The sequence below is a fragment of the Ordospora colligata genome (genome assembly GCF_000803265.1).
Source record: "Ordospora colligata OC4 chromosome Unknown contig_03, whole genome shotgun sequence".
Taxonomy (NCBI): domain Eukaryota; kingdom Fungi; phylum Microsporidia; family Ordosporidae; genus Ordospora; species Ordospora colligata.
The window spans coordinates 51,470-79,133 of NW_014575405.1; the positions used below are offsets into that span (position 1 = coordinate 51,470).

Genomic DNA, 27,664 nt, shown 5'->3' on the forward strand with positions numbered 1-27,664 from the left:
AGGTATAAAATGCATAAGCAGATGGAGCCGAGATTAAATAAATCATATTGTGAGTAAAAACCCCAAATGTATAAAATTGCAGTTGATGGGCCTGCAGCAAGCGGGAAGAGCAGTACATCCAGCATGGTTGCAAGTAAACTTGGATTTTCGCATCTCATATCTGGGAATCTCTACAGAGCAATTACACACGGCCTTCTCAAGGCATTTGAATGTATTTGTCTTGAAGACAACAAACAAAAAGAGTATATTCAGAACCTAAGGATCGAGATGATGAACAAGAGAGTGATTTTGAATGACGAGGATGTATCTGACATGCTTAGGGAAGAGCAGATCGACACGAATGTGAATGCAGTTGCAAAAGAGGAGTTTGTTAGAAACAAGGTTACCATGGTTCAACGATCAATCATAGATGCTGAGAGAAATGGAATAGTGATTGATGGAAGAGACACTGGCAGTAAGATTATGCCTGATGCGGATCTCAAGGTATACCTTACTGCTAGTCCAGAAACCAGAGCGAACAGAAGACTTAAGGAGTCATCTGGAGAATCATACGAAGAGCTTCTGGAAGCAATAAAAAAAAGAGATCATGAGGACAAGACAAGAAAGCATAGTCCACTCATAATCGTAAAAGACTCTGTAGTAATAGAAAACGACAACATGACATTAGAAGAAACTGCAGATGAAATAATAAGGTATTTTAGAAAAGCCAGAACATTTAATTAAACATCTCTTTTGCTTTCAAACATCTTGAGCATTCTCTTATGCAAAAATAGCAGTACACTTGTGAAAAATACAGTTTCAAATACCAGCAGCAGTGTGATGCGTCTTCTTGACTTAGCCACCATCATTCCATGCTCTTCATGCTTTTTTATATGAGCTCGTTGTGTTTGTATAATTGTCTCCAAAACATTCTGTAGCTCCGAAACCAATTCATTGTTTATTGGCCCAGAATTATTTTGAGTCTGGTTGATATGCTCAATGCGCCTGTATACAAATGGCATTTCTTTTGAACTGTTGTTTTTGACAGACACAGTAACTTCGCCTGCATGCTTCATCCTGAAGTGATACACAGAATATGGATCCTTACTTGCCACCATTTGTTTTCCTGTTGGATCAAGCACAGTTATCAGTGACTTTTGCGAGCCTTTGTCCCCTCGTGATGCCTGAAAGCTTAGACTATATGGAGCACCAGATGCAACCTTATCTCTAAATGTAAAGGTTCCCTTAGGCTCCAGATTTATTCTCCTACACATAATCCCAATCACAAATAAAAAGATTTTCATCAAAGGGTAAGTGATTTTTTGTTTATCATCAGTACAAGCATGCCTGACTAATACTTGTGTGCATTAAAGGTTATTTATTATAAGTTAGATAATATTTTCTCAAATGGATAAGTATACAAGTGAAATATAATCAACATACAATCTCCAGATATCTAAGAATTCAAATTTCATCTATTATGCAAATATATGCACAAACACACAGGTCTTACTATACTCGTGCAAAACCCCTTGTTTGGCCCAATGCCGTGGAAAAGATGTTTGTACATGAAGCAGAACTATCCGCCAAATTATATGGAAATAAGCCATCAGCGAAAGCGGAGATACTCATCAGAAACATACGAAGACATAAATCGAATGATGATCAGGGTTTCTATTGTTATGCTGGGATTTTCACTGTTCAGGACCATGGCAGTAGATGAGACTGCAGAAATGCCAAAAACATCATGGTTTTCATTCATATCAGCATTCACGGACAGTTTTCTGGAAAGCAAGAGGAAAACAGGAATAAACCTTAAACCAAGCTTTATGATGTTAATGCTTGTGTACCTGATGTCTCCACTCATCCACAACCTGGCCGTTGAGATACATCCAACAACGTTTTACTTTTACTTTGCAATAACACAGATATTATTCATTGTAGACTCAGTATCATCGTCAATATACAACTCATCGTCGCTGATCGAAATAAAAGATGAAAAAACACCTCTGCTATTAGAAGAAAGTATCAACATCCCCAAGAAAATATCAAGCAACCAGGCACTTGGGCTGACATCTTACTTTCTGGGGTTTATTCTTCTCTCATCAAGGCTAAAAAGCCCATCTTCAGTATTCAACTTTCTATGCTTGACATTCATAGGTTACGTGATATTTCCGAATTATATCGAAAAAACCAACACTCACAAAAAACCAAATATGATCATGTTGATATACGTTGCTGTGTCTATGATGTCCGTGTTACCATCCATTCCTCTATTCTGCCTATATAGCTGTGTAATAACCTTCATGTATACTATTTCCTATATATCAATATGGATTTTTGAAAGGGAACTCAATGCAAAGGTAAGATTTACCGCTACAAAAACTCTATGTAAATAAATTTTTAAATGCAAACATCTATATTGTTATTATAAAACATATCGTATTAAACCAATGATCCAGTGTCTATTCAATAATATTCATTTCATGCATCAGATTCCATTTTCTTTCAATTTTCTTACAAACTCACATCCATTGCATATGTTCTTTTCAGATGATGTTGGATGTAGACAGATGATACATGGTGTTGGATTAGCACTTACAGATCTCTCTGATTGTAGCATCTCCCCGCTTCGGATGATATTATGGATTATCTTCGAATTAATCTTTTCTAATTCCTTCACTAGCTCCCTCAAGTCTCCCCTGGATGCCTCTGGAGAATATACGCACTCTGATGAAAAATACCTAAGTTGTTTATGGAATGCATAAAGTACAATTTCCTTTTGATAAGAGTTCTTGAACGGCTTTATTCTGGGCAGCGACATAACTCCTCCATTACCATCATCCTGCGCATTTGTCTTTTCAAGAGTGCATCTTCTGAGCCTTGATATGTCTCCTCGCACAATATTCAGCAAAACAGTCTCTGCCATATCATCTGCATTATGACCCGTGGCTATTGCATCAACACCCATCTCTCTTGCTGCCTGCTCAATCGCTTTTCTGCGAAATACTCCACAATATGTGCAGCTTCCTCTTCTTCCGACCTTTTCAACAACCTTATCCATAGTTACGCCGAATATATCTGAAAAAGACACAATTTTAAGCTTGAGTCCAAGATCATCGCGATTCTTACACACAGCTTCAATAGAATAGTCCCTGTATCCTGCTATTCCCTCATCAACACTCAATAGCACAAGTTCGACCCCATATTCATGCTTCTTGTTCAACAAGTCCAGCACATATGCCAGCACAGTGCTATCCTTTCCTCCACTTACACCAACACCCACCTTTTCGCCCTTGCTGAACATATTTGAAGAGATCACTGTTTCATGCACTTCATTCTCAAAAACCTCAAAAAAACACATCTTACAAATTTTGCTCTTATCGCTTGGTCTAACAATCACTGCCTTGAGTATGCCACATCTCTCACATGCCATTACAGGGACTATTCAAATTCATTAAATAAAAACACTAACTGTTTATTATGATCAATCTCCATCTGTGCTTGCATTCATTGGCACCATCTTCAGCATATTCTGCTCTCCTCCATACACGAAAAAGCCTTCTTCACATACTTTAATCGAAAATACCTTTTCATCAGCTTTCTTCACATATCTAACATCAAAACTTTCAATGTCCAGGACCTTTATGGTTCCATCCAGAGATGCAGTATAAATGCTTTTCTCAAAAATATCAAAACTTGCTATTGAGTCATCGTGAATCTTCTTTTCCAAAACTGCATTAGACATATTACGAATATCATAATACCACAGCTTTCCAGATGAGTCTGAAATAAACATTCTATCACCAACCATCTTTATCTTCTCTATATCACTCTCAAAGCCAATCTCTTGTTCAAAGCAATGTAGACTATTCGCAACCGAGTACACTACAATAGATCCAGAGGCATCAATCTTGCTCACAGGCCCCGCTGTATTAATTTTATTCCTGACTTCTAATCTTTTTGTATCCCATTCAATAATACTAGAATCATAACTTCCACTGAAAAGCTTTCCTTCAGTTTCTCGTAGCGACATCACTGCATCACTATGCCCTTTCAGTAGAATTTGAGGAAGCATTGCACTCCTTACAAGTGGATCATAAACAAAAATGTCGTTCTCAAATGTTCCTAGCGCAATATAGGGTGTTCCACCAATATTCAGATTTTCAGAGTCAATCACAGAACTAAAAACATATGTATCATGGTGCATAAACATTCCAACACATTCCTTGTTTTGAATATAAATTTGTAAGAAGCTCACATCCTCTTCATTTGGCGTGCAGAAGATCAGAACATCACCTTCAACTATATCTTCAGATTCATCTACATCGTAGTCGCATGTCATGGCTGATTTGTCAATCAAAGGAATGTTAAGATGCTCCAAAGATTTGGCTATTTCTTTATCCGCCTGAAATTCTTTCAATTTATCTATCTCGATTTTACTAGGAATAATTCCAATTGACGTTATCATATGTAACGGGTAAAACAAAAACGTATTTGTGAACACTAAAAATATTCAGATGCTTTAATGAACCTCATCAACTATCTCCGCCTTATTAGCGCCATAGAACACTCTCTTCTCCTCACTCGTCTGGAACCTTCCGTGTCCAATCTTAGATGACGTGTCAACAAACTTGATCACCACTTCCTCTCCCTTCTTCTGCTCATGCAGGCTCTTCCTGAGCGTCACTACCCTCTTCGTAGGTCCCATCACTGCTCCCTTCACCATAATATAATCATTTCGCACTACTCCATAGTGTGGGAACCCTCCCATAGGCGTTATTGGCTTGCGTGTCAGGTCATACTCAGTTTGTATCTCCTCCTTTCCATTACCAATCATGTACACCTTCTTGTTCACCTCAGTCCTTCTATGGAATCCCATCTGCCCTGCCCTTGCCACTGAATACATCACTCTGCTTGGGTGCCATGCTCCAATACATGCAACCTTTCTTATTCCCTTTCGTGACTTCCTTGGCTGAATTCGTACCCCAAACCTTTTCACTGTTCCTTGGAATCCCTTTCCCTTCGTTACTCCAACCGCATCAATATTCTCATTCACTCCAAATACTTCTGCAATTCTTATCTCCTTCTCAAGTCTACTCATCGCCCATTCAATCTTCTCACTCATGCTTCCTCCATTCACCTGCATCTCTGCTATGTGTGCTTTCTTCAGATTCAGTCCCTTCACTAACACTGGCTGTGTCTCCACAAGCACCCTGATACTACATGCCTTCTTCTTCATCTCCTCTACTCGTCGTTGCATCTCTTCAGCATTGTATCCGCCCGCAACCTTCTTTCCAATCTCTTCATATCCATATCCAAACATCCTTCTTAGTGCTCCTTCGCTCAGATGTGCTGCATAAACTGGTTGCATTCTCTTCATTCCTTGTGCTGTCTCCTCGTATCCAACAACTCCGTGTACAACCATTGGTGGTGCCTCAAGAACCGTAACTGCTTCCATAAGCTCCTTAGTCACCTGCTTGTTCTTGGTCACAAGCTCCTTAGTCCTTACCACGTGAGTCATTCCACACTTGTACACCATGAATCCTGTCAGGTGCACTGCCTTTTGTGCATTGTCCTTTGGAAACGCACCTATTGACGGTCTGATTGTTGATGAACGCTTTCTTGGGCAGAACTGCAACGACCCATGTCTTGGCGCACTGAACTTTCTACAGCTCATTGATAGAGGGCACGAAAAATTTGCATTAATGAGGTAGGCGAGTGTGGAGTATGCCTGTAGATATAGATATGGGTATGAACGAGTGTAGGTGGGTATGAATATTAACGAGTGTAGGTGGATAATAGGTATGTATAATATGTTGATGTATATAGAATAAGTGAATATATAAGTGAATGCATAGATAATATATAAGTGAATGTACAAACACCAGAGAGTCAATGTATAGGTTAATGCACAATCATCAAAGAATACAAGTCAATGTGTAATCATCAATGTATAAATAAACTACAATCATCAAAGAATACAAGTCAATTGACAAACACCAAAGAATACAGTCAATTCACAATCATCTGAGAATATACTAAATAGATACAATATCAAATGCACATAATAAGAAAGTGTCAAAGAATTAGCATGCATAACATTTGATTTGAATACTAGAGCTCCCATATGTTCACAGTAATAAACTCAGTAAGCAGCTCAGTCACAAAAAAACTCGAAGATAAGGAAAAGGCAAAAATACTCACTGAATACAATAAGGCACTGAACACAATGAAAATCGACAAGTTCTTGACCATCGATCCAAAGCACCAAGCAAACATCGCACTGTACTCAAAAGCAACACAGTACTTAATGTCAAACTACACTCAAAAGAAAAGCTTGGCAGAGATTGAGGCAAATATTCATAAATACAGGTTCCTAGAATATAGAGACGCACTATTCAACATTGCACGAAGATCCATGGACGAGCAGGAAAATTACATAAAAGCAAGAAAGTTTCTCAACATTGCACGACAGAAGAACTTCATATGCAATACACTGTATGAGCTTGAGCAAAAATTAGAGAATGAATGGATTCCAAAGTAATATCATGCACAGATTAATTCACATGCGAATTAGATTGAATTCATGCATTGAACCAAGGGAATGCAGTCCATATATAGAAACACAACAATACCTGATTGTACTATAAATCCATAGTGATGGGGGTGAAAATATTCGAATGGCATTTCCAAAAGTAACTGGTGACATGAAGTATAAGGCGTTTGTTGATGGAGAAATCAAGGAAGTAAGTATTGGTGGGCATGAAGGATGCGTTGTGCTGGTATTCTATCCTCTTGACTTTACTTTCGTATGTCCCACTGAACTTAACAGATTCAGTGATCTTAAGGATGAGTTTGTGAAGCGAGGAGCCACAGTTTTATTCGTTTCCTGTGACTCTGTGTACACACATAAGGCATGGGCTCAAGTTCCAAGGGAGAACGGAGGTGTTATGGGAGTTTCATGGCCGATGATATGGGATGAAAGAGGAGATCTCAGCAGGAGCATGGGGATGTACGATGCAGATAGTGGCCATCCAATGCGTGGAACAATCATTCTTTCGAGGACTTTGGATGTGAAGCACATGAGTGTCAACCATGCAGAGATAGGAAGGTCAGTTGATGAAATATTAAGACTTATTGATGCGATTGCATTCAATGAGGAGTTTGGAGAAGTGTGCTTTGTTGATTGGAAGAAGAAGTAAGAGTACGAAGTAAATGATTTGTGTGTTTGATGTGTTTTCTATTTATTGTATTACACTAGGGTTTGATTCTGAAACAAACGGTTACGGTTGTAAATGAATGATTTACTTCTTGAAGAAGCTTCTGCAGTAATGCTGATGAAGAACATTGCTTACAGCATGATTATCATTCGTCTTCTTTTGAAAGCCAAGGCTGAAGAAGTGGAATGTAATGATGATGAATGGATGAAAACTCCTCCAAGCATAATTATTGAAGGAGTTGATTCGGACTTTCCAAAGATTGATGATAGCACGCCTGTTGATATTCAAACAGAAATCAAAACAGTTATCAAAGAAGTGATTGTGGAGGTTGACGGGCACAATGAAAGTGCTCATAAAATCCAGAATGTGGATAATCATACAGAAATTGCATATACAGACAATCCTGAAGTAAAAACCATTACACACACACTTAATGCGCCTGCCAAAATGCCTGAATCTGTTATAGGTCCTATTCCATTGGGAAGCTCTACTAAGATTGCAGATGCTTCTGCATCAGGTACTTCATCACAACACAGAAAATGTTATTTCGCTACTAAAGACGTCCATGATGGCAACACTGCACAGATTGAATCAGTTCTAACGGGTTTTGGCGCAAATATCGTGCATAAATACACTATAAATACAACCGGAGTATCTTTTTGTTCAGACAGCCCGCGTATCCTGTCAAAACTAAAGAATGCAGGCATTAATGCCGAAGAAGACAAATTCTACACAGTGTCCTCTATACAAAGCACAATACCAAACTACATGTATCTCATGAAGCACTATGAAAATTATGTGTTAAACAATTATGTCTATGATAGCCTACTTTTCAGGCTCTTACAGATAAAAAGAATTATAACAACATTCTTTGGGCTCTATGAATACCACTACACAGGAAAGGGAGTTGAAATTTTATTGCTAGACACGACTGTTAATGCTAGGCCTGGAAACCTCAATAATATCAGTAAATCAATGAATGCATGCAATCGCCATGGAGATATAATGGCCGAACTCATTATCGGTGCAACAAATGGATTTGCTAAAGACAGCCGTTTGAGTGTTATTGATGTTGTTGGATGTGATGGACGTGTGTCTCTCTCAAACATTCTTCGTGGACTTGAGTATGTACCTAAAGGGATTCGTTCACAAATGCTGGTGTTTGGCATTTCAGGGCCACATTCAAACACTCTCAATGCTGCTGTGGACAGGATATCTGCATCAGGCACTATAGTTGTGGTGCCTGCTGGAAACATGCATGATCAATCATGCAACTATTCTCCAGGAAGCTCGAAGTCTGTAATAACTGTTGGCTCAGTAGATAAGCATGCGAGTGTTTCATTGTTTTCGAACCATGGGAGCTGTGTAAGAATGTATGCAATTGGTGAGCAACTATTCGATGACGTCGAAGTTTCTGGCACAAGCATGTCTGCTGCAATTGTTGCTGGAGCAATTGCTTTATTTCTAGAAAAGCGTCCGGGATCTGCGTTCCAACAGGTGTGGAAGTATCTTAATCAGAATTCGTTTTGGAACTCAGAAGGATCGTATAATGTATTGAAGATTCCCCGTCTTGAGGCTGAAGATTATTATCAATCATCTTTTTTTCACTTCACTGAGATTCAGGAAGAGATTATCATGCTTGTGGTTTTTTCAGGTGCAATCCTTGCATTAATATATTTGATTCTGCAGGGATGGAGGTACTTCATAAGAAAGAAGAGATCAAATGAAGACGATATATTCTTTGAAAACCAGTAATAGAACTCCCAGGTGTATATTCATGCTCACTTATCGCACATCTATACCACAGCATATGAGGTATGTACACAATGATTGTTTCTACATGCTCTGTAGACGTATCCCATTCATTCATGTAGTGCTTTATTTATGAAAGCTGTCAATGATGCCTTATGAAAGCCAATTCAATATTGTTTCAACAATAAAGTATTTATCTATTGTGCAATAAATGCAAAACATGAGTGAAGGTACTGGTAGAGCATGTAGAAACAATGAGTGTGTAGATACTTCGTGTAGGTGTCCTCCATGTTCAAAAGAATATGCAATAAAGTGTGAATGTTCAAAATCAGATCTTCAGGGGCCTTCTCTATGCCTAAGGAATGGTTCAAACGGATGCTGTTTGTGCCACTACAAGTGAGCTCATTAATAAACTCATTACAAATTCTATAAATCATATACGAGCCATAGGCTCATCTGCATTACTTCAGCGTTTTCAGTCTAAATATTGATATTCTAAGAGCATTTAAATCAGGTATTGATTACGAGAGCTTCCTTAGATTTATTCATCAAAAACTATATAAACGCTTTAATATTATCACATGGGTTGTTGCAGTCTGAATAAAACAAACTTCCACACAATATACAATACATCAGCAACTACATATTTTCGTGGTTTTGGGATCCTCCTCTATTGTATTGCTGTTTCCTAGATGAAGGATAGTAGTCGTCATCCCTAAAAGTGGGCAGTTGGTGCCATGTCTGTGTGCCAACGCCATACGGATACTGCGCAGGATAATACTCTGCATTTCCATATCGCTGTGCATATGGATACCCATACTCTTCATGACCTGGATATCCGTATCCTTCATACATGACTGATGATGGTATATTCTGAGGCATTTCATGCTTGTAAATGCTGTTGTCCATTGGATACACTGCAAAATCTTCGGAAGTGCTTCTTCTTTGATGAGATATGTATGGATAATACTCTCCATACTTACAATCATCAGGCATGCCTGAATCGTGGTTGCTTTCTGAGTCTTTGGTGTTGTCTGTGTTTTCCTGATGGATCATTTTCTTCTGCATCAGCTTTTTTATCTTTGCTCGTCGGTTCTGGAACCAGACTTGCACACTCCTAGGCGTCATTCCCAGTTGTTCACCAAGTTTCTTCCGCATGCCTGCGTCAGGTCTTATGTTTGTTTCAAACGTCTGCTCGAGAATCTTGAGCTGTGTCTTCGTTGTCCTCTTCCTGTGCTTGACAAAGTACGGGTCAAAGTATTGGTTCGACTCCCTTCCTGAGTTGCCAGAGTATGAATCAAAAAAGTTGCCTCCGAATCCATCCATACCCCCAGGGTTCTTGCATTATTTTAACACCGGGAGATAAATTGTGTTTACCTTTGAAGTTAATTGAGGGATAAAGATTTGCATGCCTATAGCAAAAGACGTTTAATGAAGATATTGGTCGATATGCAGGTGTTTACATGTTTATGAACAAGTATTGCTTTACATAACAATTGCACGGTTAATTATGCGTGAGTGTGTTTAATACAATCGATTTATTAAGGTTTTCATGCAATACTAATTGACCTGTTAATAAAGCAAAAATCCATGTGTAATGCAGTTTTCACATTAAATCTGTGTACGCAATCTACGCATTGTATACCGAGACGCCAATATGCATGTCAAAAGTAAACATGTACATTATTGAATGTAGAAGCCCTGAACAACATAACAAGATGTCGGAATGCAAACGATTGATTGTCAACATAACACCGTCTTCGGTGTTGCTGAATGATGCACAAAGTGGTAGTGTGCTTGACATCAGTAGAAGATGCAAACCTGGCAAATGCTGGGATCTGAATGCACATGGAGTTTATGGAATGATTACTATTGGCAAGTGCATGTATCTTGTTCTTATTGTTGATGGAATACATGTTGGAAAGATGTATGAGCACGCAGTGCATGAGATTAGGAAAGTGGAGATTGTGCAGATGAAGGGAGAAGAAAAGCACGATCGTGAAATAATCAATGTGAAGAAGATTCTTGAGAACGCAGGGATATACTACAGTGAGTATCCATTGTACAAAAGTAAAAGCATCCAGAATAGTGATGATGACTTTCTTTTTAATCTAATGCCAAGAAAAGCCTTTCTTGAGTACATCGAGAACGATGGAGATGATTGCGATGTATTTTTAGTTTCATGTATTCAAGGGGGTTTTGGAGCTGAGAATTATCAGAACCTGTGCATGAGATTGGTTTCAAGAAGGTCACAACGACGTATAGGCACAAGATATTTCAGTCGAGGAGCAGATGCACAAGGATATGTGTCGAATCACGTCGAAACTGAACAATTTGTGTATGATGGCGAGAAGACAACGTCGTATATGCAAGTACGAGGTTCAATTCCTCTCTTATGGCAGCATGAGGTTGGTTATAGATATAACCCAAAAATTGTAGTTAAGGATGAGAAGGTGTTTGCTATAGCAGATGATGCTTTTGTAAAGAAATACGGTGATGTGCTGTACCTGAACCTAATAAGGCATTCTGGATACGAAGGGTTATTACATGATGCATATAAAAGACAGCTTACAGCAAACAGCAAAAAGGCAGTGCATTTCAACTTTTCTGAAGAAGGGAGAGAGTTAACAGAAGTGTTCCGACAAAAGATTATTCAGGCAGTCAATAAAACACTCAGTAAGCAGGGATATTTTGACTCTAAAGAAGCTCAGAAAGGAATAATACGCACGAACTGCATTGATTGTTTAGACAGGACGAATGTGGCTCAGTTTGTTATTGGAAGTGAAGTTTTAGGAAAGCAGCTCTCAGAGTTTGAATGTGAAGGCAAAGATATGCTGCGCAAGAAGTATAATGAGATGTGGATTCAAAACGGACACAGTCTGTCACGCCAATATGCAGGATCATCAGCACTGAAGAGCCATTTTTTGCGTGGAAATACAAGAAAGATCACTAACAAGCTATTTGATATGTCAAGATCGTTGAGAAGATACGTTGTAAACAGGTTCGGTGACCGAGGAAGACACATTGCATATCATATCATCACTGGTGATTGTAGTAAAGCTGGAATAACAACACCGAGTAATATAGTGATGAAGGCCAAGCTGTTTGTTGGGATTCAGTTGATAGTTGTGTTGTTGATATTATTCATATAATTTATTATTGCTGTTTAGTGCATTTATGCATAGTATGATAAATAGATTTGAAGTGATACTGAAAGCAATAATATATGAACCTGAAGTATATTTTATTGACGAGGAATAGCTGTAAATGACTGAAAAATAAAACCCTGTGATGGAGACTGATTGGCAACAGAAGGAGATAATTGAGTGGGTTGGACTGGTTCTTGGGGAGAGCATGGAGGGAGCTGGGTTCCACGAGCTTTTCAAGGATGGAGTAAGATTCTGCAAGCTCCTGTGTAAGGTAACATCATTGAACATCAGATACAAGCAATCGAACCAGATATTTGTACAAAGAGAAAACATATGCTCGTTCATCAATGGACTGAAAGCACTGAACATGAACGAATACGAGTTGTTCCAGACGAATGACTTATTTGAGCGGAAGGATTTGAGGCAGGTTGTTATCTGCATTTATGCATTGAGCAGGCAGCTACAGAAAGAAAAGATGTTTGAAGGCCCGTTTATTGGGCCACATCTTGCCACCAAATCAAAGATTGAGTTTAGCCAGGAAGTGCTTGACAGAAGCAAATTTGCAATCCATCTGCAAATGGGATATTCAGATCCCGAAGTGTTTGGGGAGTCTAAGACTGTGCCTAGATCTGTTGATGACCTGAAAACAAATGGCTATTGATTAAATCTACAGTATTTCGTTTGTATGTTTATTTAGTGAAGTGCCTGATATCTAAAGAAATGTTAGATGTTGATAACATTGCAGATGCTGCATTTAAATGTATTGACTTAAGAGTATATGCTTTTACTCAAGCTTAATGCTTCTGCCCAAAAAAACATTTCTTCAAACACACATACTCTTCGTGCAGATTTACAGTGAAGCCTGATCTCGCCTTTCTTTATGTATGGCTTACATATCAGTGAATAACATATTCCAGGCATAACTGAGGTTTCTACAACACTTACATATACCTCTCCACAAAAGTCCAATATCTTTACATAACTTTTGCCCGTTTCAATACACACACCCACAATCTCCACACTGTGCACCACGTTTCTACCATACATTACTAATCCAGAAGCACTTACAAAACCTTTCAATGCATTTGACATGATCTTGAAAGGAGCTATGATGCATTTACTCATTCAAGCAAGCGCTATATGGACATAATTTGCATGAATATTTATTATGGCAATCCGGATATTCAACAGATATTCAGAATCATACATTTCTAAGCTATGCAAAACACCTATATAACTCTATTTTTAATAACTACGCTCGATGCATGTATCTCGAAAACTACGTCATGTGGATCTTGAATAGGCGACTTAACTAGCTTGAGAATTCGTCCATCATGATCTTTAATGCACATATACTTTGTATTCACCATATATTCCCATTGCATCCCAAGCACTGGATTCTCTATACAAAAGTTTTCAACAACCCAATTACCATAGTAGCATGTAACTGCAAGTACATCAATAAAGTACTTCTGATTCATCCTTTTGAGTCTGTTCATTATTGTAAACACCGATCTATGTCCCATGCTTCCTTGCTCTTCCGATACAAGAAGATGATCCAAGCTGTCTATTATCACAAGCTCAACACCTCTCTCAACAATAAGCTGCTCAATGCAGTTCGTCACAAACATAAGTAATTGTGAAATTGTCGAAACACGCTTAATGATTATCCGGTCCATCTGCTCATGCGATGATCCGTGGTATCTATCTGTGCATAGTGCCTTTGTTGTGATGTAAATTGTCGAGCATGTCTTTGACTCTTCAATAGCAATAGCCGTTCTTCCAGTGCCTGGTGCTCCTGTTATTTCAGTCAATCCGTAATACTCAAGTAATCTAGGCATCCGGGTTTGTGATTGCACATTTTATCAAGTAGGCCTTTGTGTTTGTTGCAAACCCTGGTATTCCTGATGGTGGCCGATGACAGCAATACCACGCCATATGCAATCGTTTCAGTGGGCCTGGCAAGCCAGATGGCTCTGGCCGTGTACGGGGCATGCGAAGGTATGGCCTCGTCTGGTGCTGCATCAATCCTACACAGCCAGAATAGATCAATCCTTGGGCCTACGTACTTTATCATGATAATGATCTCAACGATTTTCTTCAGTAGCTTTCTTGTTGCGCTAATTGTTGCAACAAACATAGACGCTACGCTGGATGTATCAAAGAGCGTGTCATATTTCTCAGCGTGCATGATGGTTGGAATAACATCTGCTGTTTCTGGAAAAGTTTGTGCTTGCCTTGGAAAGCGAGGATTCAGGATCCTGTCGGAAAAGCCATCATTCTTGCCAATCCTGATCATACTCTTTGGAATGATAGAGTTTGTACTAATCATCGTGTTTTCATGTGCCTTGTTAATGGTGTACCAACCATAGCCATCATATTCGAATGAATCGAATGCTAAATCATTACAAATAAAGCTTATGCAAGACTAAATAATATCATAACTATCTTTTATTTTCAGAGTCTTGTCAATTACTTTTCTGTAACTTTGGCACCATAATGTTACAGACATTTACACACATATTGGACATTGTGATGTGCACCTAAATTTACACATGCATTGATATAATAATGTTATAGACATTTACACATATATTAAACATCATCATTAGTTCCCCTTGTTGTTTGATTAGATTATCACGCTGCTAGTTTGTCCCTTGCTCCTGGATCACGGCCTTTTTCACTTCTGACATTCATGATGTAATCCCTAAGAAGCCTTACTTCTCGGTTGAATTTATCTTGCCCTGCCCATGCCATCAAATGATAGAACGACTTCTTTATACATTCATCCTCAGCTATCCCAAGATCCTCGCATATCAAATAATACACCCTTAGGCCTTCTAAATCAAACTTCTTCCTCTCTTTTGTGTTTGGCTCAGGAGGAAGAAACATGTCTGTTTGTTTATTGCATTGCTTTTAGGCAGCTCTGATAAACAAATACCAGTTATATACAGATACTTCATGAATAAACTCAAGGAAATACAAAAAATACCTTGCTCTTGTCTATTTTTTCCATTTTCCAATTATAGAGGTAATATCTTAACACTCCAGTTCCAATACAGAATTCATGCTCCTTCAGAAACAGTGCATTCCCCATTATATCTAAGCAATTAAACACATCACAACCACATTTCTCTGCAAAATACATCAGATCATTCACAATCATGCGCAGGTCTTCACCTCCTCTATACCACATGTATGCGCCACGTATTTTCTTTCCACTCTCCTTCTCAACTGTATCAATCACAAAAAAACTTCCAAACTCGCTTATTCCATCTACTGACTCATGAACATATGTGTATATAACATCATCCAGGCATCTTAGGTCTGTAATGTTTTCATCCATCTCTTCATGCAAGGCGTGCTTTGTAATTTCCTTCAGGTATAGCATTCTTATCACTTCCATATCTTCGCTTCTTGCTAATCTGGTTCCCTTGCGTGCCTCAAGCTTTTTCACTGGCACCATCCGGTCACAGAAGCCTGCTTCAACAAGCCTATCCATTCGTAGCGGCCGATGATAGTATCTTCCTACACAAACACACGAAAAAAGCTCGTTCCCAGCTGTAAATACACCACGGTATATTCCATCTACGTTTGCTTGCCTCACTATCTCTTTAATAAGCAGAGGCGCAATCCGCTTTCCACGATGCTTCCTACTCACACACAGCAGATTCACACCAAGCACATTGTCATCTTCACCATTCACAACCAGCTTATGCTTTCTCCCATAAATAAATCCTACCATCACTCCACTTTCTCTAAACACTATTCGGTATCTCTTGCCAGATTCACTGTTAAACATCCATTCAAGAAGCTTTCGTGAATACATAAGACTGTGCCCTGAACTCACATCCTCAACATAGTTTCGTTCAAGAAACTCCGCTATCTCTGCAATATCACTTTGATTGTCAAATTCAAATCCATCAGGAAGTGCCTCTACATTAGCAGCTATTCTGTCTTCTTCGCTGATCACTCCACTTGCACCTCTATCATCCACTGGCTCATTACTCCAAAAATCATATCTCATCTAGGGGCTCCAACTCACACTTAACTTCCCATCAGCTCGGAAATCTCCCTTGCTTCCTCTTCGCTCATTTCAAACCCAAACCCAATATCATAGACATAATACATGTAATCAAGTCCAATAGAAATTATCTTGCTTTCAACAACAGTCACCCCAACTACATCTGCTTCATGGGAATACAAATTCTTTAGCCCTGTACCTAATCTATACCTGATTCCATCCACATCTGCAACTATATTCTTACCTTCTGAAAAAAGATACTGACTATACATAGACCTGATCCATTCTTTCCCTTTGTATACCACTACATGCCTTTCTAAATCGCTGTAGTCTTGCCTCATAACTATTCCATCTGCAGATCCTGTGTATTCTCCACACATGCAGAAAATCGATGTTTCATGTGCACTCTTTCCAATGGTTGTGATGTTATCGTCGATACGTGCAACAAACGGTACTCCCATTCCACAATACATCACTCCCTCAAAAACACTCATGCATAACACCTTGTGTTCCACCTTATATGCATTGACTACAACCAGATTAAAATCTAATGCATAAACAAAATCTCCAACCGAAGCATAAATCAGGTCTTCATGCACAGCCATGCACTTTACAATGTGGCTTCCAAAGTTGATTTTATTGCCATCCACAACTCCAACATCTCCATCCCAGTTTCCATAGTATAAGCGATTGTCTGAGAACACAAGTGCAGATATAGGACCCACTGATTGAAACACAGCAACTGCAGAAGTATATGGCGCATTCAGTACATACAAAACACCATGCGCATCTCCAATATAAATACACTCACCAACTGTCAGTACAACCAACGGCTTATTTGGAAGACGCACTCTTGCAATTAACATACCAAAGGCCAAATCATACCAAAACTTTAATCATGCTAAAACTCATTACAAATACTCAATAAGCATCCAACGAAATACTGAGTTGTTATTCGCATTCAATGCATTGAATTTAACACAATCAATCAGAAGTAGATGAACATTATAAATCGACATGTATCACTATAGAATTATTATGCGCATTACTATATACTTCTTATACTCATCACAAATATCCGTATGAAAAGTACTGATATGAATCATAAAGACCCGTTCCCATGTTGTTAAAGCTCTTGCCTATCAAATACTCCACATGCTCAGCAACTCCTGCATCATCAAGACTCAATTGGAATCTATCTTTGAAGTTGGCCAACTCCCTCGGATTAAAACACTCAGGGCTGGCGCCATCAAAAAGCATCTCCACCATTCTGAAGAGCCTGTGACTATGCCGCCTCAACGCCAGGTATCCCTGCAAAAACAACTCTTTAAACTCATCCATAAGCCCATCAAGAAGCTCAAGGTATTCCTTAGAAAACTTGAATGGAGCTCCCTCCACACAATAAAATCCTGGATGCCCACCCATTATGAATCCGAAATCAACATGGACAACATGTCCTTCCCTATCAATCATGATGTTTCCGTTGTGTCTGTCCTTTACTTGAAGAATGTATGTTGCCAAAGAGTATCCAACCAGAGAGCACAAGAAGTTCCTAACACAGTCTTTGTATCTTTCTCCATTCTGTCCAAAAGATTCCATAAAATGACTTTTCAGAGAGTAATTCTTGCCATCCAGCATCATCTTCTGCTTGATCTTATGGATCGACATTGCATCAACAACTGTTTCAATTATTCCACACCTGCTACTTACAAGATAGATCTGATATCCGTGAATCCACAAAGGTACATTCTCTTGTTTCCAAATCTGCTTCATCTCAAGTAGAACCTGATATGCAAGTAACTCCTGTTTAAGAGACTCACCAGTCTTAATTATCACAGATTGTGCACGCCATCCCTTTGCATGAATGAATTGTGAAGTCCGCTTCAGTTCGGCTGTTTTCAGCATCCAACTACTATGATACTTGTATATCGATGGATCGTTACGGGAGCTTTGTAAATCATCTACTAGATTGCTGCAAACAACCTGGGCATCCTGTCCATATCCCTGAACGTCTTGTGAGAGATGCTCTGCAGAGTATGACCTCTTTTCCATCATGAATATTCCACGTCCAGCCAGTGGCTTTGCAAGCTTTATGTCTGCATTTAAATATTCCTGATCTGTGTGACTGGCGTCTAATTGTCTGTATTGGTGCAGAGATGTACCACTGTTGCTAGGTTTACCATTTTGTTTTATATGCTCTGTATCTGTGATATGAGTACTTGAACACAATGTCTTTTCTTGCCTTTCTGTCATTAGGATCCTTTCAATCGATATCAACACGTTCTCCCTCACTACGTTTATTTCGCCCAGAGATGAAAGTCTATCGACAGCATCAAGCTGTTGTTTGAGGAATTGGATGTCTTTGTTACTTTCTAGACCACCGCATGGCCTGGTAATCTGCTCAGATGTTTCAAAAACAACAAGAAACGGCGAGCTTTCTGCAGAATCAAGCAGAAAAGATTCTTCAATCCTTGCTGTCAGAGCATGTCTCGTGGCATCTATGGGCAAAAACACCCTTGCAGGAAGATTGTGATTCAGTAATCTGATCTCCATTTCTAATCCACGTTTCCGAAGGTATCTTGGAAGTTTCATTAGCCTGTCTGGAATCTCAGCTAACGACTGGATAAACATTATACTTGACTCCAATCTGCTCCTGTTGAATGCATGACCAGAGCTTAGATCCTTTATTGGATTGATGTTGAATGCATGCTTAACCTGAATGAAGGTATCCTCGTATTCATGAAGTTTTTTGAATAGTCTTGGATCAATAAACCAGGACACTACCTTTGCAAAGAACAAGAACATGCCTTTGAGTCGAGGATATTCTTTCTGTGCTTTGGGGATGCACACTGTTCTGTTTAGTCTTTTTGTGTGTTTGTATTGCAACTCAAGGACAGAAATATTCCTACATGTATTAATTCTATTGTTGTCAAGCAGATCACATATCATGAAGTAGCAGAACACAGATTTGGTATTATTCTGTTCAAGAGCGCATCTAAGGTGAAAGTAAAGTGCACATGCAAACTCATTGCTTCTGGATGCCCAAAATCTCAGTAGCTTGCTCATTGGCCAGCTAATCTCATCACTAGATACATTTAAGAAGACATGCATCAGCTGTGGAAGAAGATGTATTGGAGGCTTACAGTACCTGATTCTATTGCATATGTAGTGCTGAACACCTATTGATGTTGCCTTGTGCATGTATGATAATGCAAGGCCGATGTCGGTGCATGTGAATGGATGAGAAGTGTTATCGAATGCATCTTTCGAATTCACTGGCATATGCAGGGCGAGGATAGCAAGGAGAGTTTGTGGGTTTGGCTGGATCAGGCCTGTGTTTACTTTACAGCTGAATTAGCTCAGTGGGAGAGCACCAGACTGAAGATCTGGGTGTCCTGGGTTCGATCCCCAGATTCAGCATTTCTTTTGCCAATCACACATCAACATCTTTATAAATCACAGGTAGCAAGTTACACACTATGAAATGCATTAAATGCGCAAACACATAATATAAGATACACAAGCGCTTTGCATCATCAATCACCTGAAGCTCAGTAGTAAGTTCACTAATAACTAACAAGCAAAATATCGCTTTATTTGCATCCCATGGATCATGGTGCGTACATTACCACCATACAATCCAACTTTCACAACATCATTTCACAAATAACTGTACTGATTGAAAGAAACAACCAGCATTTGCTGATCTGTGGAGCAGATTCAAAAATTATTTCAACCGTTGTTGAGCTCATAGATGCATATGCGATTAGTGTTGGTAGAGATACTATTCATGTTCATTCTGCATCGCACAAGGATCAGAATCCACAGGGAAAGGTTTTTTTCATTCGCATTGCACAGTGCATAACCACATCAATACAATCGCTGATATATTATTACCTAAGTAAATCAAGAACATCAGAATGCTGCTTAATACTCATCTCAAACTCATGTACATCACTGGATGCATTCGAAAAACGCGTAAAGTCAAGATTTAATCACAAGATCTTTTTCATTGGATTCATCAGTCTCGAATCATACGCATATCTGTACTTCAATGCAATAGGAAAACACATTTCATCCACCAAAGATCTAACAGATCACGAAAAGGCACTTGTAAACAGATTGTACAGCATAGACCCAGGAATAACTACACTTGAGAAAAATATCATCACTCACAAATACAACATTCCTGAGTACTCAATTGAAACTCTCTACAGTCTTTTCGACTCCGTTCACATCGCACTCATTACAATCGCTACAAAAAAACGAATAAAATACATCAACTGCGTTTCAGAGTTCAAAGCATTTACTTCAGGTATCAAAGAGTTGAAGAAAATCGATCCAATGGAAGTCATTTGCAGCTTCTTGGATCTAATAAACTCAGGCATCATAGGCATAGAGGGAGATCTGCTGATTGATGTAAACTGCTTCAAAAGATACGTCATTAATAATAGACAGGTCCATCTCAAGACCCTGTTGCATAAAAACATTCCATAACAATGCATGACAATCATTTACTCCCTCTAAGAAATAAATCCAATCTTCCTTGTGTTCCTTTTCCCTTAGAATTGAGCAATTTATCAACGGCTCGGTTTACTCGGATTGAATCAAATCCTCTTTGATTAACAAGAAACTCAACTATGCCTTCCCTGTCTATTGCATCCCAATCAATACTATACTTACTTGTATCTCCAGCTTCTGCAAGATCCTCAAACATCTTCCTTGCCTCTTTGTATCCCCAGTCATTGCAAACATCGAGTCTCTCATTCTCAATTATATTCTCAATGTTTCTATGCTCTCTTATCAACGCTAACGCTCGCTTCGGGCCTACTCCCTTTATCCCTTCACAATAATCACATCCCAGCAATATGCATAGGTCTATAAACTCGCTCTTCTCAAGTGACAGCTCCTTCATTAGCAGCTCAAGGTTGTATTCAGTAACCAGATGTTTCTTTGCATTAGATCCAAAAAAATTCCTCAAAAGCACTGGAGTACCAAATGTTAATGCATCCATATCTTCCGTAGCAACCCCATACACAGCTCCCTTCTTACATAGAAATGCACAATGTGCTTCTGCTTCACTAGGTGCATCTTCAAAGGGTATTCTCATCAGCTTCAACAGCTTCTTACATTCATCAACATGCACCGAACTTACCTTTGCCTTACGTTTCGAATGCATGTCCATCTTTTCCTTATCACCTGCTTCTTCGGCCTCCTTGTAATCTTTATCTGCTGCAAGCCTTCGCTCACTCCTCTTCTCCAACTCCTTCATCTTGAGTTCAGGTGGCGCTCCATCAAACACATACACAGGAAGAATCCCAAGCTCCACCATCTTGATCGTTCTATAAAAAATTCCAACCAAGTGTGAAGTCGCTGCTTCACCAACCCCCAGCATTGCTCCCTCAGAACGAACAGCTATCAGGAACTGATACAGCGACATCGACGCATCCACCGCTACACTCTTGGACGAGTAGTACGACAACGGCCTCTCCCGGATCCCTTTCATACAGTTCTCCTTCAACAGCTTCGACAACTGCTTTATACCCATTCAAACAAACATTTTATTCAACAAATATAACAGAAAACTCATCGGCTATTGCCATTACATCCCTACCATTCGAGCTCCCCTTGAGCAGAGCTAAACACAAAATCTATATTTCCTATGTTTATAAACCCTTGCTTGAACACACACTTCCACTTCCCCTTCGACATGCACACTTTGACATACAAGCATATCATGTAATTTCCAGTATTCCCACTCCTTCCTATAATCTCAGAGTCATCACTAGACACATCTTCCTCTCCATGCTCCTTGTCTCCTAAATCAACGTCTCTTTCGTGTCTGCATTCCAGTAGCGTATCATTAGATCTTTCTGAAAATTCCTTGTACACCCTGAATCGTTGTCCATACATCTCTCTTCCGCCATTTCCTGTCCATTCATTCTGCGTGCATTCAATCAATCTCTCTCTCCAATCATTCCGAAGATCATATATTGCAGCCTTGCTCATACTATCTACATCCTCATCCTGCTCAAGCCTGGAAATAACTTCATTGATTATGTCCTCGTAGATCTTCAACATAGGCTGCTGTAAGGGTTACTTTTTTCATACTTTATTCCTATTGTCTTTGTTCTCTTGCTGCTGTGTGCTTCTCCAGCCATCTAATCTATTCTCCTTTATTGTATAGCTTGCTCATCATATCAATTCATATCAAATATTCAAATCCATAAGAAAAATACTCCGTTCTAACCTCCCTCATTAGAATATCCATGAATGAAGCAAGGCCAACAAGAATTTTGAAAGAGCTCACAAGAATACTGCTTCTTGCAGCATGTGCATATGGCACACTTGACCGTGCACTTCCAGAAGGATTCAGAAACATTGCATATGCAGCCCCAGGCGCACGATTCATCTATCTGACAAACCTCTCTCTATATCTTACCATAGCTTCTGTGGTGCTTGGATATACGATCAGAGCATTGAAGGCAACATCTGCACGTCTATGCATTCTTTATAAAGACTTGATTGCTGTGTCGTTTTCAATCGAGGGTGTTGTAACATCCATGTTTTGGACACTTTATGCAATCAATCCTATGCTTTTGCGGAGCAAAGTCTTACTTTCAAAAGAGCTGTCTATCAGTCTTACAACAGACATCTGCCAACATTTCCTTCCATTCGTTCTAATGTTTGTGGAGCAATCAGATACTGTGCTTGTAAAACGAAAAGGATGTGCATATGCCATACTTGCACTCGGAACATTATACCTTACAGGTATTTGGATGTATTCATCGGTGTATGGCGTCTGGGCATATCCAATTCTCAGGAAAAGCGGAGCTGCAATCAGAATAATGCTGATATATATGGGATGCATACTTGGTGTAATGTTCTACATGTGTCTTGTCAGAATCAACAGGTTCTGCATAAAACAAGTTTATTAAAATAAATACAAACACTTAGAAATGTTGAATATCATGTAATCTATAACACCATGATTAAGGTTCATGCGGACCCCATACATTTGAATACCATTATTCTTGGATCCTGATCAATAATAGTTAGACAGATTACACAGTCTGATTGGTGTTACATTGCTTTATATATCAAGCCAATCTGCTTGCCATGGCATCCAAACGGTACTTCCAAATGCTGACTGAAATACTCAAGGGCGTACTTCTGCTTCTCTGTGTGTACGGTGCATCAGATTACTCACAGACAAAGGAGAACATCGATCTTTCAAACAGGATCATCGGAGGAAATCACGTGTACCTTACGTACATTAGTCTGTACATGACGATCATTACGTTATTTCTCAGCTACCTAGTCAAGCATTTTGGATTCTCAAGTATCAAGAGCATATATAGAGATGCACTTGCAATCACATTGCCTATTGAAGCACTTGTGACATCAGTGTTCTGGACACTCAATGCCATAGATCCTACACTACTCAAGGATAAAGATCTATACTCAGCTGGCATCAGAACACCACTCATAAGTGAACTTTCCATTCATCTTGTTCCAATGGTCTTACTTCTTGCTGATCAGTTTGGCACAGAAATCAAACACAAGAACCATCATTATCATGCGCTAATTATTATTCCGCTTGTATATCTGTTTATTATCCACTACGTTTACTGGGCAAACAGCTACTGGATTTATCCGTTCTTAGGAAGCATTCCTGCAGTCATGCGTATTGGATTGACTTTGATTTTCATTGTTGTTATTCTCATATATTACAATCTCTTCCAGGTGATCTCAAGACTCGTTGCCAAAAGTAATCCTGAGCACTCCAAAAACACTCACACTAAGCACTCTAAATACTCAAAAAATAAATAAATTCTTTTATTCTTCTATTCATCAAGATAACTTCTAAGATCATTGTATGCTGCTTGGTCAAATGTCTTGCACTCATTTAGCACTTCGTTAATCCTATCTGGATTTGCCTTTACCTCCTTGATATACTTGGCTTTCACGTGTTTCCTGTCTTTATTCGGAAACAATGAGCTTATCAACGAAAATTCAATCCCGCATATCTCTAGTGCCTTGTAGAACAGTTCTATCTCCTTCTTGCTCCATCTCAGTGCTCCTTTTCGCTTGCTAAATGTCGATGACGTTACTATCCGGTCATCCTCCATCACCTCCATATCAACATTCTTGTGTGTGTTAACGTACATGTTTGCCTCATTCACAACTATCTCTCCGTTCCTAATGGTCAATACCTCATCGGTTCCATGGTCATCCTTGCATTTGCTTGCTTTTGGTGCATTCTTTCTCTTTCGTCGATCTTTCCTGAAGTTGGAGTTATCAAGAAAATGTCTTAGCTTCTGTTCCATTTGCAGGGCATATTTCCGTTCAAATTATCTTGTCCTTACTTTACTTTGACTCATCTATCTGCCACATTCACTCTGATTGCCTTCGAAATCATCACATACTCCAAATCATCACCCAAAACCTTCTCAATCTCTTCACTCAGTATCATCATCAGAATCTGCCTTCCGTTCTTCATTCTTTTAAGCATTCCATATTCAACAAGTTTTACTACAACATCCTCAAATCTAAAATAATCAATCGTTTCCATCTTCATCCGTTTGTAAAATCCTTCCATCTCCTCATAAACCTCTAGAATACTCCTTCCACCCATCCCTACACTCATCAGTCTCAGCATAACCTTTGCATCAAACTTTATCTCTTGCAAATACTTCACATACACCGGCGTATACATCTTCTTCATCACTTCATTCGCATCAATCACATTCGCATCTCCTTTACTATCCTCCTCAATTCTGCTCATAACATCATAAACCCTCCGTGCATCACCACTCACCGCGCCTATCCTTTTAGAAACAAGCTCAATACACTTCCTGTCCATCTCCCTGGCTCCAACTATCCTTACAAGCTGATCAGACGTATACGGTGCAAAGTTCACCCGAAGCCCTCCCATCCTACTGCAAACCTTCGGCTCAAACATTCTTTCAGGAAGATCCATCGTGTTAGATATCAAAAACATCGCAAGCTTCCCTCGCTCTGCACAAGGTATCTCAAACAAATTGTACAGTATCCTTTGACTACGTCCTGCAAGCATATCAATCTCATCAATAACCACTACATGCCATTCCTCACACACTTCCATATGCTTTTTTAGATCCGAAGCCGTTAGAATCTTCTCACATTGAGTGCATTCCATCTCTTTTGCAATCATCTTGAATACATCACTTTTCTTCCTAAACTCCATTACATTAACAAATGCATGAATAACATTTCGATTATCAAGCAGTTTGGATAGTGTATAAGTCTTCCCTGAGCCAGGAACTCCACTAATATAAACTATCCCTCCTCTTCCAGCATTCATAAGCATGTCCAAATATTTTTCAAGCTTTAAATACTCCTGCTCTCTACACTCAACCACCATCCAGGACTTGTACAGACCAATTTTATTGTCTTTAACCATTCATATTCATCTCATTTATATCTGTACACTTCACATATCTCCCTCCAGCTATACAGCTCAAACCTTTCATTCACCATTCCATCACATCCTTCAAAAAATCCATCAAGATCCAGCTTTCCACTCTTCTTATATCTACGTATTGCATCATACAGTCTTTCAAAAACTCCATTTACATCCATCCTTTCCTTAACACTCTCAAACACCTTTACAAACTCTCCAAGTCTACGGAAATACACAAGTCCATTCATCCATCCATTGAGCAATGCAATCCTCATCTCCTTACTAGCACCACTTAATCGCATAACATCCAGAAACCCATCAAAACTCTTCCTGTCCATATATCTCTGTCTACAGCACTCCAGCAGCGACAGATAAAACCTTTCCCAATTAATATCCATCATGGCACGTAGTATTTCCTCTTTCTCTTCAATCCCTACCCCAAGCAAAACCTCACATATCCTCTCATAATACAAATCCTCATCAAGATATTTTCCAACTTTTGCTTTTACACAGTTGCCAACTTTATCCATAACATTCATAACTATGTCCTGATGTATATATGAACTAATCACATCAAGATACACGCATATTTTATCATCAGGTATTCTCAATATTTCCTTCTCAATATTTCCTACAACATCCCTTCCCATATACCGTAGTTTGTGCACAAGCACTTGCATTCTATACTCTGCATAATCTTCATCAACAAAAAATCGCTTAAACCTTGGAAACGCCTTCATAAAAGATAGCTTTAGCAAGTAATTTCTAAAAACAATCCTTCGTCGGCACAGCATCTCATACACCATCTTCTCAATCTCATCAGATTCATCAAATGCCATCTTGGCAAGAACCTTCCTCACACTTGCAGATCTGTACAATCTTCTTCTATACACATGAAAAATCATCTGCAGTGTTTCTTCACACACATATTCATTCATATCCAGTCCATCACTGATCGAAAGCTTGCTCAACACATTAAAAATACCTGTCTGGTCATGAACTAAATTCTTCCTTATGCAGTTCATTTCTGTTTCTGTGCATTTTTTACAATTATTACACAGATATGCTCCTGAAGTTCCTTCTATAACCTGTTTGATCTTCTCGGTATCCAATGCATTTTTTCGTATTTGTTTGTTCCTCATCAGCGCGGGTTGATTTTTAGGTGCTTAATCATGCATGCATTTGTTTGCAACGCCCTTCAATCATCGTTTAAATACAAATCTTAGTATTGGATTACCTGCATAAAAACAAAAATGAACAAGGGTGCATGACTTCCAGGCAGTACGAAGAGATGCTGCAGAGGGCAAATCTCAGCGACATGGCTGAAAGATACGACGACATGGCAAGTGAAATGAAGCTTGCTGTGGCATTGGCACACGAAAACAAGCATGTACTCAATGTAAACGCAAGGAACCTATTCTCAGTGGCATACAAAAACTTGGTAAGCTCAAGACGATCGAGCTGGAGGATCCTGTGCTCTGAAAAACAAAAAGTAGAAGGAAAAGGGCCAGAGATTGTGAGTGTGATTGAAGAGAAGATAAAGATCGTTGAAAATGAACTGCTGAAGTTCTGCGATGAGGTTTTAGATATCATATCCACATACATCCTGAGTCTTGATGATGCAAAGAGGAATGCTGAGTACTGTATATTTTTTCTAAAGATGAAGGGAGATTACTACAGATACAAGGCTGAAGTTGTAGGTGGATCTGAACACAAAGATGCTTCTAAGTGCGCGGCAGAGTCTTATGAAGAGGCAACGAACAAGGCAAAGCCTCTGCCATCCACAAACCCCATAAAGCTAGGTCTTGCACTCAACTACTCAGTGTTTCACTATGAAATCCTGAACGATTCTGACAAAGCATGCCAGATTGCAAAGAGTGCATTCGATGAAGCAATCAAAGAGTTGGATGCATTGTCTGAAGAGCATTACCGGGATTCCACACTGATAATGCAGCTTCTGAGAGACAACTTGACACTCTGGACATCGCGTGAGGAAACTGGAGCAATGGGAGACGAGGGTGCAAAAGGAGAACCTGACGAATAATAAATAAGTTAATGTTCCAAATACGCTTATTTATATCTGTGCATTTTG

The 27,664-nt window shown here is 39.2% G+C and overlaps 29 protein-coding genes and 1 non-coding gene across 30 annotated transcripts; 14 read left to right on the forward strand and 16 right to left on the reverse strand.

Moving 5' to 3' along the window:
• Window positions 1-66: 66 nt before the first annotated feature.
• M896_030450 (cytidylate kinase) lies at window positions 67-723 on the forward strand (the record flags this gene model as incomplete). Its single annotated transcript, XM_014708615.1, has 1 exon — window positions 67-723. One exon carries the CDS (start codon window positions 67-69, stop codon window positions 721-723), a length of 657 nt encoding a protein of 218 aa, XP_014564101.1.
• M896_030460 (uncharacterized protein) lies at window positions 720-1,283 on the reverse strand (the record flags this gene model as incomplete). Its single annotated transcript, XM_014708616.1, has 1 exon — window positions 720-1,283. One exon carries the CDS (start codon window positions 1,281-1,283, stop codon window positions 720-722), a length of 564 nt encoding a protein of 187 aa, XP_014564102.1.
• Window positions 1,284-1,523: 240 nt separating this feature from the next.
• M896_030470 (uncharacterized protein) lies at window positions 1,524-2,378 on the forward strand (the record flags this gene model as incomplete). The annotated part of the gene is made up of 1 exon (XM_014708617.1): window positions 1,524-2,378. One exon carries the CDS (start codon window positions 1,524-1,526, stop codon window positions 2,376-2,378), a length of 855 nt encoding a protein of 284 aa, XP_014564103.1.
• Window positions 2,379-2,470: 92 nt separating this feature from the next.
• Window positions 2,471-3,415, reverse strand: M896_030480 (adenine nucleotide alpha hydrolase; the record flags this gene model as incomplete). Its single annotated transcript, XM_014708618.1, has 1 exon — window positions 2,471-3,415. One exon carries the CDS (start codon window positions 3,413-3,415, stop codon window positions 2,471-2,473), a length of 945 nt encoding a protein of 314 aa, XP_014564104.1.
• A 51-nt stretch (window positions 3,416-3,466) lies between these two features.
• On the reverse strand, window positions 3,467-4,450 carry M896_030490 (uncharacterized protein; the record flags this gene model as incomplete). The annotated part of the gene is made up of 1 exon (XM_014708619.1): window positions 3,467-4,450. The coding sequence occupies one exon, from the start codon at window positions 4,448-4,450 to the stop codon at window positions 3,467-3,469; it is 984 nt and encodes a 327-aa protein (XP_014564105.1).
• Window positions 4,451-4,504: 54 nt separating this feature from the next.
• Window positions 4,505-5,659, reverse strand: M896_030500 (ribosomal protein L3; the record flags this gene model as incomplete). The annotated part of the gene is made up of 1 exon (XM_014708620.1): window positions 4,505-5,659. One exon carries the CDS (start codon window positions 5,657-5,659, stop codon window positions 4,505-4,507), a length of 1,155 nt encoding a protein of 384 aa, XP_014564106.1.
• Window positions 5,660-6,109: 450 nt separating this feature from the next.
• Window positions 6,110-6,526, forward strand: M896_030510 (uncharacterized protein; the record flags this gene model as incomplete). Its single annotated transcript, XM_014708621.1, has 1 exon — window positions 6,110-6,526. The coding sequence occupies one exon, from the start codon at window positions 6,110-6,112 to the stop codon at window positions 6,524-6,526; it is 417 nt and encodes a 138-aa protein (XP_014564107.1).
• A 136-nt stretch (window positions 6,527-6,662) lies between these two features.
• On the forward strand, window positions 6,663-7,184 carry M896_030520 (peroxiredoxin; the record flags this gene model as incomplete). Its single annotated transcript, XM_014708622.1, has 1 exon — window positions 6,663-7,184. The coding sequence occupies one exon, from the start codon at window positions 6,663-6,665 to the stop codon at window positions 7,182-7,184; it is 522 nt and encodes a 173-aa protein (XP_014564108.1).
• Window positions 7,185-7,313: 129 nt separating this feature from the next.
• Window positions 7,314-8,957, forward strand: M896_030530 (peptidase S8-like protein; the record flags this gene model as incomplete). Its single annotated transcript, XM_014708623.1, has 1 exon — window positions 7,314-8,957. One exon carries the CDS (start codon window positions 7,314-7,316, stop codon window positions 8,955-8,957), a length of 1,644 nt encoding a protein of 547 aa, XP_014564109.1.
• Window positions 8,958-9,165: 208 nt separating this feature from the next.
• Window positions 9,166-9,354, forward strand: M896_030540 (uncharacterized protein; the record flags this gene model as incomplete). Its single annotated transcript, XM_014708624.1, has 1 exon — window positions 9,166-9,354. The coding sequence occupies one exon, from the start codon at window positions 9,166-9,168 to the stop codon at window positions 9,352-9,354; it is 189 nt and encodes a 62-aa protein (XP_014564110.1).
• Window positions 9,355-9,593: 239 nt separating this feature from the next.
• M896_030550 (homeodomain-containing transcription factor) lies at window positions 9,594-10,280 on the reverse strand (the record flags this gene model as incomplete). Its single annotated transcript, XM_014708625.1, has 1 exon — window positions 9,594-10,280. One exon carries the CDS (start codon window positions 10,278-10,280, stop codon window positions 9,594-9,596), a length of 687 nt encoding a protein of 228 aa, XP_014564111.1.
• Window positions 10,281-10,672: 392 nt separating this feature from the next.
• On the forward strand, window positions 10,673-12,106 carry M896_030560 (Sac-like phosphoinositide polyphosphatase; the record flags this gene model as incomplete). Its single annotated transcript, XM_014708626.1, has 1 exon — window positions 10,673-12,106. The coding sequence occupies one exon, from the start codon at window positions 10,673-10,675 to the stop codon at window positions 12,104-12,106; it is 1,434 nt and encodes a 477-aa protein (XP_014564112.1).
• A 139-nt stretch (window positions 12,107-12,245) lies between these two features.
• M896_030570 (calponin) lies at window positions 12,246-12,764 on the forward strand (the record flags this gene model as incomplete). The annotated part of the gene is made up of 1 exon (XM_014708627.1): window positions 12,246-12,764. One exon carries the CDS (start codon window positions 12,246-12,248, stop codon window positions 12,762-12,764), a length of 519 nt encoding a protein of 172 aa, XP_014564113.1.
• A 107-nt stretch (window positions 12,765-12,871) lies between these two features.
• Window positions 12,872-13,228, reverse strand: M896_030580 (uncharacterized protein; the record flags this gene model as incomplete). The annotated part of the gene is made up of 1 exon (XM_014708628.1): window positions 12,872-13,228. One exon carries the CDS (start codon window positions 13,226-13,228, stop codon window positions 12,872-12,874), a length of 357 nt encoding a protein of 118 aa, XP_014564114.1.
• A 104-nt stretch (window positions 13,229-13,332) lies between these two features.
• Window positions 13,333-13,944, reverse strand: M896_030590 (DNA repair Rad51-like protein; the record flags this gene model as incomplete). Its single annotated transcript, XM_014708629.1, has 1 exon — window positions 13,333-13,944. The coding sequence occupies one exon, from the start codon at window positions 13,942-13,944 to the stop codon at window positions 13,333-13,335; it is 612 nt and encodes a 203-aa protein (XP_014564115.1).
• Window positions 13,945-14,010: 66 nt separating this feature from the next.
• Window positions 14,011-14,475, forward strand: M896_030600 (putative subunit of V-type ATP synthase; the record flags this gene model as incomplete). Its single annotated transcript, XM_014708630.1, has 1 exon — window positions 14,011-14,475. One exon carries the CDS (start codon window positions 14,011-14,013, stop codon window positions 14,473-14,475), a length of 465 nt encoding a protein of 154 aa, XP_014564116.1.
• Window positions 14,476-14,740: 265 nt separating this feature from the next.
• M896_030610 (uncharacterized protein) lies at window positions 14,741-14,995 on the reverse strand (the record flags this gene model as incomplete). The annotated part of the gene is made up of 1 exon (XM_014708631.1): window positions 14,741-14,995. The coding sequence occupies one exon, from the start codon at window positions 14,993-14,995 to the stop codon at window positions 14,741-14,743; it is 255 nt and encodes an 84-aa protein (XP_014564117.1).
• A 79-nt stretch (window positions 14,996-15,074) lies between these two features.
• Window positions 15,075-16,130, reverse strand: M896_030620 (N-myristoyl transferase; the record flags this gene model as incomplete). The annotated part of the gene is made up of 1 exon (XM_014708632.1): window positions 15,075-16,130. One exon carries the CDS (start codon window positions 16,128-16,130, stop codon window positions 15,075-15,077), a length of 1,056 nt encoding a protein of 351 aa, XP_014564118.1.
• A 20-nt stretch (window positions 16,131-16,150) lies between these two features.
• Window positions 16,151-16,993, reverse strand: M896_030630 (uncharacterized protein; the record flags this gene model as incomplete). The annotated part of the gene is made up of 1 exon (XM_014708633.1): window positions 16,151-16,993. One exon carries the CDS (start codon window positions 16,991-16,993, stop codon window positions 16,151-16,153), a length of 843 nt encoding a protein of 280 aa, XP_014564119.1.
• A 202-nt stretch (window positions 16,994-17,195) lies between these two features.
• M896_030640 (phosphatidylinositol 4-kinase) lies at window positions 17,196-19,409 on the reverse strand (the record flags this gene model as incomplete). Its single annotated transcript, XM_014708634.1, has 1 exon — window positions 17,196-19,409. The coding sequence occupies one exon, from the start codon at window positions 19,407-19,409 to the stop codon at window positions 17,196-17,198; it is 2,214 nt and encodes a 737-aa protein (XP_014564120.1).
• A 66-nt stretch (window positions 19,410-19,475) lies between these two features.
• On the forward strand, window positions 19,476-19,547 carry M896_030650. The gene has a single exon. It is a non-coding gene; the product is annotated as a tRNA-Phe (tRNA).
• Window positions 19,548-19,733: 186 nt separating this feature from the next.
• M896_030660 (uncharacterized protein) lies at window positions 19,734-20,624 on the forward strand (the record flags this gene model as incomplete). The annotated part of the gene is made up of 1 exon (XM_014708635.1): window positions 19,734-20,624. One exon carries the CDS (start codon window positions 19,734-19,736, stop codon window positions 20,622-20,624), a length of 891 nt encoding a protein of 296 aa, XP_014564121.1.
• Window positions 20,625-20,637: 13 nt separating this feature from the next.
• M896_030670 (flap endonuclease 1) lies at window positions 20,638-21,675 on the reverse strand (the record flags this gene model as incomplete). The annotated part of the gene is made up of 1 exon (XM_014708636.1): window positions 20,638-21,675. The coding sequence occupies one exon, from the start codon at window positions 21,673-21,675 to the stop codon at window positions 20,638-20,640; it is 1,038 nt and encodes a 345-aa protein (XP_014564122.1).
• Window positions 21,676-21,737: 62 nt separating this feature from the next.
• M896_030680 (large chain of transcription initiation factor IIA) lies at window positions 21,738-22,208 on the reverse strand (the record flags this gene model as incomplete). The annotated part of the gene is made up of 1 exon (XM_014708637.1): window positions 21,738-22,208. One exon carries the CDS (start codon window positions 22,206-22,208, stop codon window positions 21,738-21,740), a length of 471 nt encoding a protein of 156 aa, XP_014564123.1.
• A 188-nt stretch (window positions 22,209-22,396) lies between these two features.
• On the forward strand, window positions 22,397-23,065 carry M896_030690 (uncharacterized protein; the record flags this gene model as incomplete). Its single annotated transcript, XM_014708638.1, has 1 exon — window positions 22,397-23,065. The coding sequence occupies one exon, from the start codon at window positions 22,397-22,399 to the stop codon at window positions 23,063-23,065; it is 669 nt and encodes a 222-aa protein (XP_014564124.1).
• Window positions 23,066-23,246: 181 nt separating this feature from the next.
• M896_030700 (uncharacterized protein) lies at window positions 23,247-23,960 on the forward strand (the record flags this gene model as incomplete). The annotated part of the gene is made up of 1 exon (XM_014708639.1): window positions 23,247-23,960. The coding sequence occupies one exon, from the start codon at window positions 23,247-23,249 to the stop codon at window positions 23,958-23,960; it is 714 nt and encodes a 237-aa protein (XP_014564125.1).
• A 14-nt stretch (window positions 23,961-23,974) lies between these two features.
• Window positions 23,975-24,457, reverse strand: M896_030710 (putative subunit of transcription initiation factor TFIIIB; the record flags this gene model as incomplete). Its single annotated transcript, XM_014708640.1, has 1 exon — window positions 23,975-24,457. The coding sequence occupies one exon, from the start codon at window positions 24,455-24,457 to the stop codon at window positions 23,975-23,977; it is 483 nt and encodes a 160-aa protein (XP_014564126.1).
• A 50-nt stretch (window positions 24,458-24,507) lies between these two features.
• Window positions 24,508-25,533, reverse strand: M896_030720 (Cdc6-like protein; the record flags this gene model as incomplete). The annotated part of the gene is made up of 1 exon (XM_014708641.1): window positions 24,508-25,533. One exon carries the CDS (start codon window positions 25,531-25,533, stop codon window positions 24,508-24,510), a length of 1,026 nt encoding a protein of 341 aa, XP_014564127.1.
• A 50-nt stretch (window positions 25,534-25,583) lies between these two features.
• M896_030730 (uncharacterized protein) lies at window positions 25,584-26,597 on the reverse strand (the record flags this gene model as incomplete). The annotated part of the gene is made up of 1 exon (XM_014708642.1): window positions 25,584-26,597. The coding sequence occupies one exon, from the start codon at window positions 26,595-26,597 to the stop codon at window positions 25,584-25,586; it is 1,014 nt and encodes a 337-aa protein (XP_014564128.1).
• Window positions 26,598-26,839: 242 nt separating this feature from the next.
• On the forward strand, window positions 26,840-27,616 carry M896_030740 (14-3-3-like signal transduction protein; the record flags this gene model as incomplete). The annotated part of the gene is made up of 1 exon (XM_014708643.1): window positions 26,840-27,616. One exon carries the CDS (start codon window positions 26,840-26,842, stop codon window positions 27,614-27,616), a length of 777 nt encoding a protein of 258 aa, XP_014564129.1.
• Between the last annotated feature and the right edge of the window lie 48 nt (window positions 27,617-27,664).